Source organism: Neltuma alba, unplaced genomic scaffold (genome assembly GCF_004799145.2).
Source record: "Neltuma alba isolate B1F8T4 unplaced genomic scaffold, ASM479914v2 tig00011146_pilon, whole genome shotgun sequence".
NCBI classification, from domain to species: Eukaryota; Viridiplantae; Streptophyta; class Magnoliopsida; order Fabales; family Fabaceae; genus Neltuma; species Neltuma alba.
This window is the reverse complement of record NW_021635881.1, coordinates 1,027,976-1,044,563: the sequence shown is the minus strand read 5'-3', so window position 1 is coordinate 1,044,563 and position 16,588 is coordinate 1,027,976. Positions and strand designations below refer to the sequence as shown.

At 37.2% G+C, this 16,588-nt stretch overlaps 1 protein-coding gene across 1 annotated transcript; it reads left to right on the top strand.

The window, feature by feature from the left end:
• The first annotated feature begins 775 nt into the window (after window positions 1–775).
• Window positions 776–16,070, top strand: LOC114761889 (cysteine synthase). The gene is made up of 11 exons (XM_028951339.1): window positions 776–856; window positions 3,038–3,093; window positions 3,177–3,286; window positions 3,379–3,436; window positions 12,289–12,552; window positions 12,649–12,786; window positions 12,899–12,950; window positions 13,842–13,921; window positions 15,164–15,223; window positions 15,399–15,479; window positions 15,693–16,070. Exons 2-11 carry the CDS (start codon window positions 3,055–3,057, stop codon window positions 15,780–15,782), a joined length of 972 nt encoding a protein of 323 aa, XP_028807172.1. The 5' UTR covers window positions 776–856; window positions 3,038–3,054; the 3' UTR covers window positions 15,783–16,070.
• Window positions 16,071–16,588: the final 518 nt, after the last annotated feature.

Genomic DNA, 16,588 nt, shown 5'->3' with positions numbered 1-16,588 from the left:
CAGGAATTGACCACCATGTTGTGCTCTTCTGCACACAACGTGACAATCCAAGAACAGGTTACAGCCACTGGATTTTGAATTCCTTCCTTCCCAGTTCAATCAAAATAAAAAATTGCCAGTCCTATTTATAATGAAGTTATCCCATAAATTTTTTTTTTTCACAAATCAAAATCAATCTGTACTATCCAGTTTTATTCTATTATTAAGACCTTTTCAAACAGCCCTCTATAATCCCTCAACCATTATTTAGCAACGAACAAACTGATAGAGCTTAAGATAATCATACTTTTATTCTCCTAATTCTCTAATCTTCCCTCCTAATTTCTGCTCTAACTGATTAACCTATAAGAATCACCATACAAATAAAACAAATAAGCAACTTACCAGATCCGAGCAATGGCGACAATGCACAGACACTCATCTCACGATGACAACGCTTTTTCACGGAGATTGCGATGATGGCGGAGGAGTGAGAAGGGAAAGGGAAGTTTGAGAACACAAATAACCTCCAGTGTTGGGATCTTTTTTAAATTATATTTAAGGTTAAATTTGTCTTTTGTCAATAATTAAAAATCTCAAATCAGTACCTAAGTTTTCATATGGAGTTTTTGCTTTTCACTTACACTAATACGAGATTTTATATATTTAAAAGTATTTTTTTAAAAATTTTTTCCCTTTTCAAAAACCAATTAATATTATTATATTATATCATCTTACTAAGCGTTGGCACGCTTTTTTTTTTTTAGTTCTCCCACTTTCGACTTTTGAGGAGTCCCGTCCTTTCTTCCGCTGCCCCTGTCCGTGATTTTCCTTCGCGTGGTTCATTTTGAGGACCAGACTCTTCACTCCATTGAAGGTAAAGGCTTCAGCTTTCTTCCTATCGGAAACTCCCATTTTATTTTCTCAACTCTCTTTTCCCCTCGTATGCATCAGTAAGTGGGCTTCTTTTCTTCTTTTGCTACTCGTTCACCGCCGTCGTTTTCCTGCTTTGCCGTCTTGTGCCCTTAAGCCGTCCGGTTTTTAAATATCCGCTACGGCTCACGGCTCAACTCCGGTTACTGGCTGGACGGTCCAATCCGGCCCAATTCCGGAGGCGGTTTAACCTTGTGAAACGATGCATCCTTCCCACCGGTTGGCGGCCCGACCGCTTCACCCGTCCAGTCCGGTCCGGTCGAATGGAAAATGAATCTTTTAGCTTTTCGAGGCTGAAGTTGTTCTGGAATGCCGCTCTCTTTTCGTTGAAATCCGGACTGTGTTGCATTGTTGTTAATTATTAACGGTACTAATTATAAGAGTTAGTTGAGAGATTAAATAAAAAAATTAAATTAGTTATTTGTAATAAATAGGTGTTGTCTTTCTTAAAATATCTGTACTAATTAAATGTATTAATTAAGTGTATTGATTACTAATTAAGTGTATTGATTAGAACTACTATTGTTAAAAGGATTACTTTAAAAAAATAAATATAAGAGATAAAATGTATTAGAATTTTATATCTAGAACTAAAATAAAAATTAAATAAAATTTTATATTAAATACAGTAGGACTTTGTTGATTAAATTAACTTACATCTAAAACTATCCGATACTGCTCCTTCTAAAACCAAATGATCAATGTCTCATTTTCATTCTTACCTGACACTTCTGAAAGTATAGGTTTGGGATTGAGTTACGCGCCCATGTTATTTTGGTGAGATGTCAGACCTCAATGTTTTATTCAAATAGTAACTAATATTGTATATGATGTCGTCGTTGGATGCTGCTATTAATAATGTAACATTTTTGGGGATGATGAAACATTTTTGAAACTTTAAGAAATCGCCGTACTTTTCTGACAAAACAAAAAATAATCGCTATAGTTTGAACCAAAATCTTGATTTTTTTTTTGTAATTTTTTTTGGAATTTTCTTTTATCGAAAGCAAACCTGATTACAATACTGGTCTTTGGTAAATGTTTTAGTTGATCTTTTATCAAATTAAAATTCAAACATTGCCGTTGAAGATGACTATGAGAATATAAATGGTTATGATTGAAGCATTATGTTTGAATATTGAGTTGTATACTTGTACGATGACTTCATGAATTGTTTATTCCTTGGACTTTTGTGTGATATTTTTTTTTTTCCCGGTGAACACCTTAGTGTGATATTTTAATTAAGCTGGTAGGTTGCAATTTCATATTTCAAAAATCTTTAAAAAAAAAAATTCTCCTTCCAATCTTTATTATAAATTTCAAATAATTGATTTATGAATAATTAAAAATAGTTAAAAATAATAAATAGGTTAAAAATAGATTTTTGTTTTCAAACATGCTCTTATAATAAATGAGATAAAGGATAAAAAAGAACATGTGAGAAAATATGATAAGAGAGAAATAATTAAGAATAATATTAAAAAAAGAAGTATTAAATATTAAGATAAACTAAAATTGAAACTCATAAAATATATAATATCTTCTCGTAATTTTGAAGCTTAAATACGACCAGTACCGTTTAGCGCCTGCCTTTGTTGAACGTGAGCATTAATATAACGGGCACGCCCTTTGTGTCCATATTAACCGATTGCTTTATTTCTTTTTCCCATCTTGACCTGAAATCTATCTCTTTATTTCAAAGCTTCTTGGTTTTTCAACTTGGCTTGACATTTCCTCCTTTTATTCTTGGGCGCAAAAACTGGGGACAGAATATTGCTAGTTAATTATCATAACTTGTGGGTTTCGGTCATTTGTTGGATAATTTAAGATTGGGTGCTTGAAGTATCATTTCTTTTCCTTTGGCTGAGAAATTTTCGAGGTTTCAGGATTTCGAGTTACTTGCTGGTCCTTCTAAAACAATCACTATTTTGTGTTTTGTATCTGGCTTCATTTATAATGTCCAAGAGGATTTAAAGAATTCAACTTCTGTTTTCTGATTTTTTGTGATTGGGTGGTTTGTAGAAGACTTGCTATTTTACGAAATTAATCAGGCAGACTTATACAATGGAGTGTGGATCCTTTCTGCTCTAATATATTCTCATCGCTGCACTTGGTCTTATTGCAGGCCTTTCTGGGTAGGAAATGGAGCCAAAGTGCGCAATCAAGAAAGATGCTACTGAAGTAATATTTCTTCATTATTGTCCTGACATGTTTTCTTTTTCTCATGTCTTTCATTTATATTCTTTATTTTTCGCCTTTTGCAGTTAATAGGTAACACCCCAATGGTTTATCTGAATAATATCGTTCAAGGGTGTGGGGCTCGTATTGCTGCTAAACTAGAGTCCATGCAGCCCTGCTCCAGTGTCAAAGATAGGTACAGATTTCCTTTCTTTGTCTATAAGTAGCTCTTCAGTCTATCTGGAATTTTATTTAAAATTGTATAATGATAATCTTCTCCACGTTCAGGATAGCTTTAAGCATGATCAAAGATGCTGAGGATAAAGGCCTAATTATACCTGGAAAGGTTAGTCATGGGAAGTTTTGGTATCCTTAGATTCTTTTTGCAGCCTAAGGCTTGTAGTTATGCAGCTATGCATTTTCTCAACTAATCTGTTTTTCCTTTTTTGTTTTGCCAATAATATTATTGAAATCCCTTTGTGGTCGTCAATTCTGTGTGTGTTTCTTTCTTTCCAGAAGCTTCCATTATGGCAAACATGCATGTTTCATTCAGAGTCGCTAGTATCATTGGTGGTACATGTTTCAAGGCGCTCATTACATGATAATTTGGCCATCATATTCAGAATTGTTCCTCAAAGTACTCCCTCAGGTCCATAATACAGGACCTTAGTTAAGCTTTCTCACAGGCCAAGGAAAAGAGATGTTGGTTAAGTCATTAAATCTGTTTTAGATTGATAAAAGTTGCCAATTTTACTCTTATTCAATAATGTGATTGAAAAGTTCTCTCTCTCCCTTCCTTATAAGAAGGGGTAAAAGTGGAAAACTATCATTAACTACTCTATTCACCTCTTATATTTTGGAACAAATTTTGTTTCTACAACAACAACAACAATAAGTTTTATCTCATTAGGTGGGGTCAGTTACATGAATCGCAAGATGTCATTGTACACTATCAACAACCAGGTCCTTAAATATGTTGTTGACCAGGAAATTACGTTCAATGACCTCATTAAGCGTTCTTCTTGGTCTTTCTCAGCTCCTTTTTATAGAACTCCAAATTGTTTGATTTATCCTTCTCACCGAGGCCTCCAATAGCCTTCTCTGCACATATCTGAACCACCTCAAGTGATATTTAACCATTTTCTCTTCGATAGACACCTACTCTTGCTTTGATATTTTTATTTTGAACCTTGTCTTTTTTTGTATGGTCACACATTCATCTCAACATCCTCATTTCTGCTATCCTAATTTTATGCTCTTATTTTCCCTTTGTGGCCCAACATTCGCTACTATACATTATAGCTGGTCTTATAGCAATTTGATAAAATTTTTCCTTAAGCTTTTCAATGACTTTTTTATCGCAAATAACTCTGGTAGCCTTCCTCCACTTTACCAACTAGCTTGAATTTTATGAGAAACGTCTCCATCAATTTTCCCATCTTCATGTATAATAGATCCTAGATATTTGAACTTTGACATTTGAGGAATGATTTGATCTCCTATTTTTACCTCCAAATCACTATTGCCTTGCCTCTCCCTAAATTTGCAATGTATATATTCTATTTTGCTCCTGCTCAAGCGAAAACCTTTTAACTCCAAGGTCCTTCTTCATAACTGTAATCTAGAGTTAATATCTTCTCTTGATTCAGCCACGAGGATTATGTTATCTGCAAAAAGCATGCACTTAGGGATTTTTTCTTGAATAATCTCAGTTAGAACGTCTAGAACAATATTAAACAAGTAATGACTCAAAGAAGATCCCTGATGTAGGCCAATCTTAGTGGGAAAGTCTTTTGTCTCATCTCCAGTGGTTCTTACACTAGTAGTTATCCTTTTATACATATTTTGTATGGCTTTGATACAAGTCACCCCTACACCTTTTTTTTTGAAAGCCTCCAAAAGTACTTTTCTTAGCACTTAATCATAAGCTTTTTCCAAGTCAACAAAAACCATATGTAAATCTTTTTCTTTACTCTTATATTTTTTATTAACCCCTTAATAAATAAATTGCTTTTGTTGTGGATCTCCCTGGCATAAATCCAAAATTGATTCTCCAAAATAGAAATCCCCAACCTCAACCTATGTTCAATCACTTTTTTCCACAATTTCATCGTATGGCTCATAAGTTTTATCCCTCTGTAACTTGCACAGTTTTGAATATCTCTTTTATTCTTATAAATAGGAATTAAAGTGCTTTTCCTCCATTCATCGGCATATCTTTGGAGCGCAAAACTTCACTAAAAAGTTTGGTTAGCCACAATTCACCCTCATCGCCTAAACATTTCCAAACTTCAATAGGAATACCATCAGGTCCAATGGCTTTACTATTATCTATTTTCTTAAGAGCTGCCTTAATCTCTCTGATACGAATCCTGCGTTAAAAAGCCAAGTTTTGATCATCTTTGCTAATTAGCAAGTCCTCCCACTTTGAAGTTGCAATTTTGCTTCCCTCATTAAAAAACTTGTAAAAATAAGCCTGATAAGACTCCTAATAATAAATAGGGCGCGACATAAGAGGGGTTCAGTTTAACAAGTTGACTTGGTCTCATTTTATTTGATTATTTTAATTCAGTTTATGAAGTTTGTTGGCAGAATAAGTGGATAAGTTGTTAGTTGTGAGTCTTTCCATATTTCCCATTTCATTGTTATCCCGAGAATGTAGGGAGAGTCAATTGTTTTGTTATTAGCAGAGTCATTATATATTGCTTGCTCCCCTGTTTAACAAGGCGTGAGTAAAATAACATTCCAGTAAAATTATTCCAGAGATTCTCTTGGACTATTCTCTTGTTTGTGGCGAGATTCTTGTTGTTAGTTAGAGATTAGAGTGTTTTCATTTTTTTCTTTCCCTTTTGTTCTATCTGAATTAGTTTTCAGGGAGAGCACTTACCAGTTTTGGCATCAGAGCCATGGTTGAGACAAGATCTTCTCGAACCCAACCAGAAGAAAACCCCTTCGCTGCAGAACACTTCGCTGTCATAGCTTCCAAACTTGAAACCTTGGACGTTATCGCAGAGAGGGTGGCAACCCTTGAAGCTGCTTCCTCCAGGAATAACAGGGAGTGCAGTTCAGGATGAAAGAGATGGGCAGATGATAGTGATGATGATTCTGAATATTATCGGCAAGGACCCAAATCGCCCTACATGAAAATTGAATTCCCAAAATTCAGTGGGGGTGATCCTAGGGGTTGGGTACTCAAAGCAGAAAAATATTTCCGCTATTATGACACTCCGGAGGACTTAAAGGTCGATGTAGCCTCAATGTATTTGGAAGGTGATGCCTTGGATTTGTTCTCCTGGATCAATTCTGAAAAGATTTTCTTGTACTAGGACGAGTTGGTCAAGGCACTGCAAGAGCATTACGATCCCCCCGAATTCCAGAATCCCGATGAGTATCTGTGCGCCATCAAGCAAACAGGGTCAGTGCATGATTATCGCCTGGAGTTTGCTTATTGGGCTGCTCATGTTAAAAACTGGCCGGAGCACTGCCTTTTGGGTGTGTTCCTAAATGGTCTCAAGGAAGAGTTGCGATCGGATGTAAGGGTGCAGAAGCCACGGACAGTCTACCGAGCAGCCAGCCTTGCGGTGGAGTTTGAGAAGAAACTAAGGGCCACCCGTGGGCCCAAGCCCATTAATCTTTTGACCCAGAATTGCATAGCCCAGTCTGGATACTCCCCAAATTTCCCACGTGACCAGAACACTGCCTCCTCCTCAACCATTCGTACGACTGCAGCAACCTCATCCTCTCAGCCCAGCAATTTGACGCCATCCAGACCTACAATCATGGATGATGAAAGACAGCGATGGAGAGATAAAGGATTATGTTTCAAGTGTGGAGCTCCCTTCTGTCTCGGACATCACTGTGTGGGGTCATTCTCCCTGATAGAGGTAGATGATGATGGGAACCTCGTGGCTGACTCCTTAGAACCTGTAGAAGAGGTTGAAGACGATCAAACCACCATTGCTGAAATTTCATTCAATGCTATACTGGGTCGACTGACCTCTGCCACTATGAAACTCAGTGGGAAAATTCATGACAAAGAGGTTCTGCTCCTTGTTGATAGTGGGTCTACCCACAATTTTATTTCTGTTACATTGGTCAATGAACTACATCTGCCCAACCATTCCTACTCTCAGGGTTCAGATCAGTAATGGGAGAGTAGTCCGCTGCAACTACGTTTGCAAAGATCTTGAAGTCAAGTTACCCGGTTTGAACATTAAATAAGATTTTTATCCGTTTTCCTTGGTGGGCTCCGACATGGTTCTGGGTATTAAATGGCTTGTATCCTTAAATACCATTCAAGCGAATTGGAATGACATGTTTTTAATCTTTTGGGTTGATGGAAAGAAATATAAGTTGCAGGGGGTCCCACACGCTGAAAAGTCAGACGCAGGCTTACACTCTATGGTCTCTACTGAACTCAGATTGGGGTCAAATAGTGCTGGTGTGTTGGATTTAGATCATTTGTATGTTGAGTTTGATGCTGTTTTTCAGGAACCTAAGGCCCTACCTCCCTTTAGAGAGCACTTCCACTCCATATCCCTCCTTCCAAACTCACAACCCCCCAACTTGCGGCCATATCGATATTCGTATTATCAAAAGAATAATATTGAGCGATAGGTAGATGAACTTCTTGAAAAGGGGTTTATTTGGCCTAGCTCAAGTTCCTTTGCAAGTCCATTATTACTTGTTAAGAAGAAGGATGATTCTTGGCGAATGTATGTAGACTATAGGGCCCTCAACAAGATAACAGTACCAGATAGGTACCCTATTCCCAACATTGATGAGCTTCTTAATGAATTGCATGGTGCTGCTTATTTTTCTGTTACATTAGTCAATGAACTACATCTGCCCAACCATTCCTACTCTCAGGGTTCAGATCAGTAATGGGAGAGTAGTCCGCTGCAACTACGTTTGCAAAGATCTTGAAGTCAAGTTACCCAGTTTGAACATTAAATAAGATTTTTATCCGTTTTCCTTGGTGGGCTCCGACATGGTTCTGGGTATTAAATGGCTTGCATCCTTGAATACCATTCAAGCGAATTGGAATGACATGTTTTTAATTTTTTGGGTTGATGGAAAGAAATATAAGTTGCAGGGGGTCCCACGCGCTGAAAAGTCAGACGCAAGCTTACACTCTATGGTCTCTACTGAACTCAGATTGGGGTCAAATAGTGCTGGTGTGTTGGATTTAGATCATTTGTATGTTGAGTTTGATGCTGTTTTTCAGGAACCTAAGGCCCTACCTCCCTTTAGAGAGCACTTCCACTCCATATCCCTCCTTCCAAACTCACAACCCCCCAACTTGCGGCCATATCGATATTCGTATTATCAAAAGAATAATATTGAGCGATAGGTAGATGAACTTCTTGAAAAGGGGTTTATTTGGCCTAGCTCAAGTCCCTTTGCAAGTCCAGTATTACTTGTTAAGAAGAAGGATGATTCTTGGCGAATGTATGTAGACTACAGGGCCCTCAACAAGATAACAGTACCAGATAGGTACCCTATTCCCAACATTGATGAGCTTCTTAATGAATTGCATGGTGCTACTTATTTTTCTAAAATTGACTTGCGTTCTGGGTATCATCAAATTAGAGTCTTGGCTGCTGATATTCCTAAGACAACATTTCGAACACATAGTGGGCATTATGAATATGTCGTGATGCCTTTTGGGCTCACAAATGCTCCTGTTACATTCCAAGCTGCGATGAATGACCTATTCAGACTCTATTTGAGGAAGTTTGTATTAGTGTTCTTCAATGATATTCTGGTGTACAGCTCGAACCCCCAACAACATGAAAACCATTTACGGAAGGTATTTCAAACATTGTAGCAACACTCTTACTTCACTAACTTTAAGAAATGTGCCTTGAGGCAGTCCCATGTCATGTTCTTAGGACACCGAGTTTCAGCAGAAGGGGTAGAGACTGATTATGAAAAGGTCAGCAGTGTGAGGGAATGACCGGTACCTACAAATGTAATAGAATTACATGGCTTTCTAGGGCTCACTGGTTACTACAAGAGGTTTGTGAAAAATTATGGTATTATTGCTCGACCTTTTACAGAACTTACCAAGAAAAATGCTTTTTCCTGGTCTCTAGATGCTCAAAAAGCCTCTGAGAGGCTAAAACTTGCTTTGATTTCTGCTCCAGTTTTGAAACTTCCTGACTTTAATTCTAAGTTTATTGTTGAATGTGATGCCTTGATAGAGGGTGTTGGAGCTCTTTTGCAACACAATCACCCAATTGCTTTTTATAGCAAGTGGGTTCTCTTTCTCAAATAGATACCAGTCTGCTTATGATTGCTAGTTATCAGTATTGGCCTTTGCTCTGCAAAAATGGCGTCATTGCTTGCTTGGTCGACATTTTACAGTTAAGACTGATCACAGCAACCTCAAGAACCTTCTGGATCAATGACTACTCACGAACAATCAGCAGCGTCTCATTTTAAAACTCCTCCCTTTTGATTTTTCCATTGTTTATAAAGTAGGTAAGGAGAATATTGGGGCTGATGCACTGTCTAGGAGGCCCCAACATGCTGATTTCTTACATATGGTGGTGCCCTTACCTATGGATTTTCTAAAACTTGAGGAGGCATTACTATAGGATCCATATACGGCCCTTGTTGTTGCTGCATTAAAAGAAAACCCCACGGCTAAACCGGGTGATACCTTGGTAGAGCAAAGACTCTATTTCCATGGGCAGCTGGTTATCCCCAGGAGCTCACTTTTACGCGCCAAGTTACTTGAAGAAGCGCACCTCACACCTTCAGGAGGTTATGGCGGGTTCTTGAAGACCTTAAAACGACTCTCAGGTACAATTTATTGGCCTCAAATGAAATCTGATATAAAAACTTTAGTCTAGCAATGTTATACCTGCTAAAAAATCAAATACGAGACCTTGTCTCCTGCTGGTTTATTACAACCAATTCCGGCTCCTAAAAGGATTTGGGAAGATATTTCTGTTGACTTCATTGTGGGTTTGCTTAAATCTAGAGGTTCTGATACCATTCTAGTTGTTATGGATCGACTAAGTAAATACTGTCATTTCATCCCTTTGTGTCATCCATATATTGCAAAATCAGTGGCTACTCGTTTTTGTGAAGAAATAGTTCGCTTGCATGGAATGCCCTGTTCTATTATTTCAGATAGAGACTCGCTTTTTCTAAGTGCTTTTTGGCAGGAACTATTTAAGTTTAGCCAAACTTGTTGAAGGATGAGCACTGCCCATCATCCTTAAACAGATGGTCAAACTGAGGTAGTCAATAGATGTCTTGAGGCTTATTTGCGGTGCTTTGCTCACGATCAACCCTGTGCTTGGAGCAAATTTCTATGCTGGGCTAAGTACTCTTTCAATACCAGCTTTCACACTGCCACCAAGATCACTCCATTCAAAGTGGTATATGGTAGAGATCCCCCTCCACCCCATCCTTTTGTCAAAGGAGAAACCCAGATTGAGGAATTAGCCGAACAGCTTGAAATCAGAGATCAAATGCTTCAGTTGCTCCATGACAACCTGAGAAAAGCACAAGACGACATGAAATCTTATGCTGACCAACACTGCAGGGAACTTGAGTATAAAGTAGGGAATGCGGTTTTTCTTCGTATTCAGCCATTCCGACAGTAGTCCTTGTCTCATCAAAGATATACCAAACTCTCCCCACATTTCTTTGGTCCTTACAAGATTACAAGGAAAGTGGGACCTGTTGCATATGAGTTGGAGCTTCCTGTTACAGCTAAGATTCATCCTGTTTTCCACGTGTCACTACTGCGTCTTGCTCATGGACAACCCCTACTAGATCTACCGGCTGCATTACCCTTAATGGCTGATTTTGAATTACTGTTGGAACCTGAAACAGTGCTGTCTCATCGTTGGAGAGGGCCCCATTTAGAATTGCTTGTGTGCTGGAAGGATAGACCAAAGGAGGAGGCAAGTTTGGAGGATTATGATCTGTTACAGTAGCAATTTCATTTTTTTCGCCTTGAGGACAAGTCGAGTTTTCAGGGGGGGTAATGATAAGACTCCTAATAATAAACGGGGCGTGACTTATCAGAGGTGACATAAGAGGGGTTCAGATTAACAAATTGACTTGGTCTCATTTTATTTGATTATTTTAATTCAATTTATGAAGTCTGTTAGCAGAATAAGTGGATAAGTTGTTAGTCGTGAGTCTTTCCATATTTCCCATTTCATTGTTATCCCAAGAATGTAGGGAGAGTCAGTTGTTTTGTTATTAGCAGAGTCATTATATATTGCTTGCTCCCTTGTTTAGCAAGGCGTGAGTAAAATAACATTCTAGTAAAATTATTCCAGAGATTCTCTTGGGCTATTCTCTTGTTTGTGATGAGATTCTTGCTGTGAGTGAGAGATTAGAGTGTTTTCATTTTTCTCTTTCCCTTTCGTTCTATCTGAATCAGTTTTCAGCGAGAACACTTACCAAAGCCTCCCATCTATTCTTAATATCTCTATCAGTAACTAGAACTTTACTATTTTTATCCTTTATACACCTCACTTACTCCAAATCTCTCTTTTTCTTTTCTCTTTGTTTCGCAATCTTGTAAATATTTCTTTTTCCCGCCTTTGTTCCTAACTCCTTATAAAACTCCTCATAAGCTTTAGAACATGCTTCACTCGCTAATCTCTTTGTCTCTTTTTTAGCCGAACGATACTTTTTCTAGTTTTCCGCATTATTGCACAAATGTATAGCTTTAAAACAATCTTTTTTCTATCTGGCTTTCTTTTGTATGCTCTTATCCCACCACCATGTGTCCTTGTCTTTTTGACCACGACCTTTGGATTCTTCTAAAATTGCTTTAGCAACCATACAAACCCTAATGGCCATCTCCTACCACATAAGGTTTTTTTGAAAAACTCCCACTTCTCACCCTTTAACTGCTACCATCTGACTTTGGGGTTTACCACTTGATGATACTTTTATCTAATACTTTTAAAACGTATATCAAGGATAAGTACCCTATGTTGGGTAGTCACTCTATCCCCAGGGATCACTTTGCAATTTGTACAAAGTCTTCTGTCTGACTTCTTAACCAAAAAGAAATCAATATGTGATTAGAAAACTTATATTTTGGACTGGATGGAGTATATGTTAAGTTGTATTGCATGGCACTTATGTCCATATAGATCAATGTATGCTTCAAATAACTTTCAAGCACTCTGATATGTTCAATAATGGTGGCCAAAGACTGTTCTTGTGGAGCCAACAAGTGGCAACACTGGCATAGGATTGGCATTCATAGCAGCATTGAGAGGCTACAAAGTTTTTGTGGTCATGCCAGCTTATGTAAGTCTTGAGAGAAAAATTATTCTTCGAGCATTTGGAGCTGAGGTATATTTGACAGACCCAGCCAAAGGAGTTGATGGGGTTTTTGGGAAAGCAAATGAGCTATTAAGCAAGACACCCAATAGTTTTATGCTTCAACAATTTGATAATCCTTCCAATCCACAGGTATTACCCAAATCAATCTTAATTTTAGTTCCAGGTTGAGAAGACCCATATGCTACGTTGAGAAGCCTTAACGTTCTGTTTCTGCCGTTTTAATAGATCCATTATGAGACCACAGGCCCTGAGATTTGGAGAGATTCAGGAGAAAGAGTTGATGCCTTGGTTGCAGGGATAGGAACTGGGGGGACAATTACTGGTGCCGGGAAGTTCCTCAAGGAAAGAAACCCAGATATCAAGGTTTCTGTCTTTAAGTTGCATGTTTTACTGGTTGAACAAGAGATTAATTGACGGGCCTTTTGTTCTTGACATTTATGCTAATTTCATGATTTCTGCTGTTATGTTTTCCCAGGTGTATGGTGTAGAACCAGCTGAAAGTGCGGTCCTGAGTGGAGGAAAGCCAGGTGATCTCATCATTCTCTGTATATATGACTGAATCTTTCTTGTTGTTTTGTATTGGACAAGAATTAAGTAGCTGAAATCTATAGAAGTCTTCCTGCGTAGAGTTTATATTTTGTCAAAAATGAATCAGAGCAACCCATAGAGATCAAGTTGCATAGAAAGACATCAATAAATTTTTGCCCATCTATGAGATTGTGTTAGGACCACTTTTAGAGACCCAGGAAGATACATGAAAAGGGAGAGTTACTTTTTGTTGGGCAGAAGTTTGACTTGCTATTTTGAAGAAAGAAGTTGAGAATAAGTAGCTACAGGGCTGCTATTGTCAAAGTCCGTGAGTTGGGGGCTGTGAAAGTTATTTTTGGGTCTATAAATCTTCCCTTTTGGTTGAGCAAGGAGGTAGAGAAGACTTTTGAGATGTGCGGCTGAGGCCTTTGGAGGGAGAGAGCCAATCCTCTCGAAAGATTGGTAAACTTGTTCTAGAATTCCTATCTTGTGTGTTTTATTTTGTGAGAGTTGTGTCTGAGTGTATTGTATCTTTTGTTCGTCGTGTTGTAATCATCTTTTATGCAGTGAAAGTATTATTAATCTCAAGTATTCCCATTCTGTGTTGCTTATTTCTAGTTTATATTCTGGTTATAAACTTGTTTAGGAGAGGGTTCTATCAGATTGCCTTGAATTTTTGATCTACATATGTATTGGAAGCTTTAATCTTGAGTGATTATCCTTTGAATTACAAAATTCATTTCCTAATTTATCACTTATTGGCAGTATAATTGTTTGTTTAGGTGGGGCATGTATAAATTTTTAAATATGTCTCCTTTCATCTCGAGGAAAACATTAGTCAACAGTGTTATGATGATCACTGACTGCTTTATTACTTCCATGTATTGAAGGCAAGCATTTAATTCAAGGAATCGGTGCTGGTATTATCCCAAATGTATTGGACGTTAATCTGCTCGATGAAGTTATTCAGGTAGCTTTCAAAATTTTCTTTATGAAATTCAATTCTGATCAATTGAATGTGCAATGTCCATTAATTGACAGTGAAACACGCTGGTCCATACTATGTGTAACGCCCAAACGTGCATACATATGTGTACACGTGTGTGTATGTGTGCATTCTCTCCAAGCGTGCCAATATTTCATAAAATTTTAGTAAGTAGTGTGTATCTCATGCCTTACGCTGTGTTTGACTCAACAGAGGGAACGGAAGGAGAGGGATTTCAATGGAAGGAAGGAGAGGGCAGGGGAAGGGAGGAGAGATATAGAGGGGAGGGGAAGGAAAGGGAGGAAAGGGGAGGAATTTTAATAATCTTGTTTAGATTAATCAGAAGGGAAGGAAGGGGAGGCATTTTAATGATACCTTATTTGACATAAGTGGGGAAGGGACGGGAGCTATTCAAAAATTAACTATTTTACTCTTATAAAATTTAAATAAATTTTTTTATTTTTGTATTTTATCAATATTTATGAGGCAATTTACCAACTTGAAAAAAAAAAAAACCACTTAGTTGTGCTTTTACCACAAGCACAACTCATTGAGAAAAACAAAACATAAAAATTGAAATCAAATTTCTTTCCATAATGTTATTTGTTGATTCTACAAGGTTCAAAAGAAAAATTACATTTTTATCATTTTTTATCTTTTATTTCCTTATTTTTTTTAATTTTTAACTCATTAAAAGATTAATAGATGCTTATTATCTAGCTTAAGTTGATATTAATCTATATTGACTTTTTCGAAAATATTATAATTCATCGTTTTTTTTTGTCCCAATGATTTTTATCATTTTATATTTTTTTAGCAAAATTTGAAGTTGTTTGATTTTTCTAGTTTAATATAAGAGGATAATAAAGTTGAGTTGATTAGAGTTATTAAAATTACAACATTGAGAGAGAAATGTAGAATGAAAGGGTAATATTTTCTCTCTCATCTCCCTTCTGAAAAACCCTACTTTTGGAGGGGAGGCCAAAAGGAGAAAAGGAGGGAATGAGAGCCCCTCCCCTCCTTAAAAATTCCAGCCAACCTTCCCTCTCCTCTGAAAATCCCGTACCAAACCCAGTATTAGACGTTGTCTAAAAATTAAGGCATACTCATCATGACTAATAAAAAAGTACGGCTTGTTAGAGTTTTTATATTATATATAGATATATAGATGTGTTCTTTGTTATCTGCTGATGCGATGGCTTCTTGCCTATCATCTTTCAATTGCAGATATCAAGTCAGGAAGCCATAGAAACTGCTAAGCTGCTTGCTTCAAAAGAAGGCTTATTGGTATGGTACCAAACTACTGATTATATCTGTATTTGGTTTCATTTTCGTGGAAAAGCAGAATGATTAGTGTCCATACTCTTGTATGTTCCCGTTGAGTATATACTCCTTCCTTATTGCAGGGGTCCAAATTTTGATTTTTTTTATTCCCCCTAATATGTAAATGCTACTTCTGTAGACGGGAATTTCGTCTGGAGCTGCTGCCGCTGCTGCAATAAAGTTAGGAAAGAGACCAGAAAATGCGGAAAAACTCATTGTTGTAAGTCATTATGTTCTATTAAACTGATTGGACTGAAATTGTAAGATGGCGATCGTCTAGAAATCTACACAAATCATGTGAACCTATTCACCTTATGGATGCACATATTTTGCTATTACCGAATGTTGTCAACAATGTAATATCAGAATTCTAACTAATGGATGGTTAATTTGAGATTGGAGTCTAATGCATAAGTCGATCCTTGCTTCCCAGGTGGTATTTCCCAGTTTTGGCGAGCGTTACCTCTCAACACCATTGTTTGAATCCATTAGACATGAGGTTGAACAAATGACATTTGAGTAATCTAAAGTCCCAGATGCAGTATTTGGAATTGTAACAATCCAAAAGGAATTTAGAATTGTGTAAATAAGTGCACATTCGGGCTTGTTTATCAAACTTATGGCATGGACGCTACATTTTCTTAATACCCAATTGTTAGGGTATAGGAACATTGATTTTTGGTATGTCTTCAATTTGTCTTTCTTTATATGTGGCTTTGTATTCTAAAAATAAGGGGTTCCGATGTATGACTGTGATTCTGTATTCTAACATAACAATTCTAATTCTTATCAATATTCTTCACAACATTTATTGCCCAAAACACTGTCATTGTGAATTATTTACGCAAAATATATGTACCTTTTCAGCTTAAGCTTTGGTTTTCGTCTTGGAACCATCTCTTACATATACAAATGGGTCTTTCAATGGGCTCTCATCAATTTCGAAAGGGATAATGACAACGGGCGGGTCTCAAAAAGAGTTTAACCATGTTTGGTGTCGCATTTCAACTGGTGGCTTTTCGGATTTAAAAAAAATGGCTGGGTCATAAAGAAAAGGCCACTTTCGCTTCCATGGCACATCACGGTGACCCATCCGACCGGGGGTGCTTATGAGGCTTCAATGCTTGCAATGTTAACCCCGGTTCAGTAGAATTATGCCCAACCCAGTTCTGAAAACAAAAAAGCAGTCTAAAAATAATACTCTTCTGGTATTTAATATATGACCTAATTATTAAGTTGATTTTGGTTCTAAATATAAGATTTATTTTTCATATTTATCAATTTTTTCTAAATTATCTATATGAATATTCTCTCAACTATCATCAAATA

What these genes read in the sequence shown, in the direction of transcription:
- LOC114761889 (XM_028951339.1), top strand. Translation starts at nt 3,055, where the DNA reads ATGGAGCCAAAGTGCGCAATCAAGAAAGATGCTACTGAA. An exon ending in TCAAGAAAGATGCTACTGAA is followed by an intron (nt 3,094 to 3,176) that starts GTAATATTTCTT and finishes CGCCTTTTGCAG; the next exon opens with TTAATAGGTAACACCCCAAT. An exon ending in TGCTCGATGAAGTTATTCAG is followed by an intron (nt 13,922 to 15,163) that starts GTAGCTTTCAAA and finishes TTTCAATTGCAG; the next exon opens with ATATCAAGTCAGGAAGCCAT.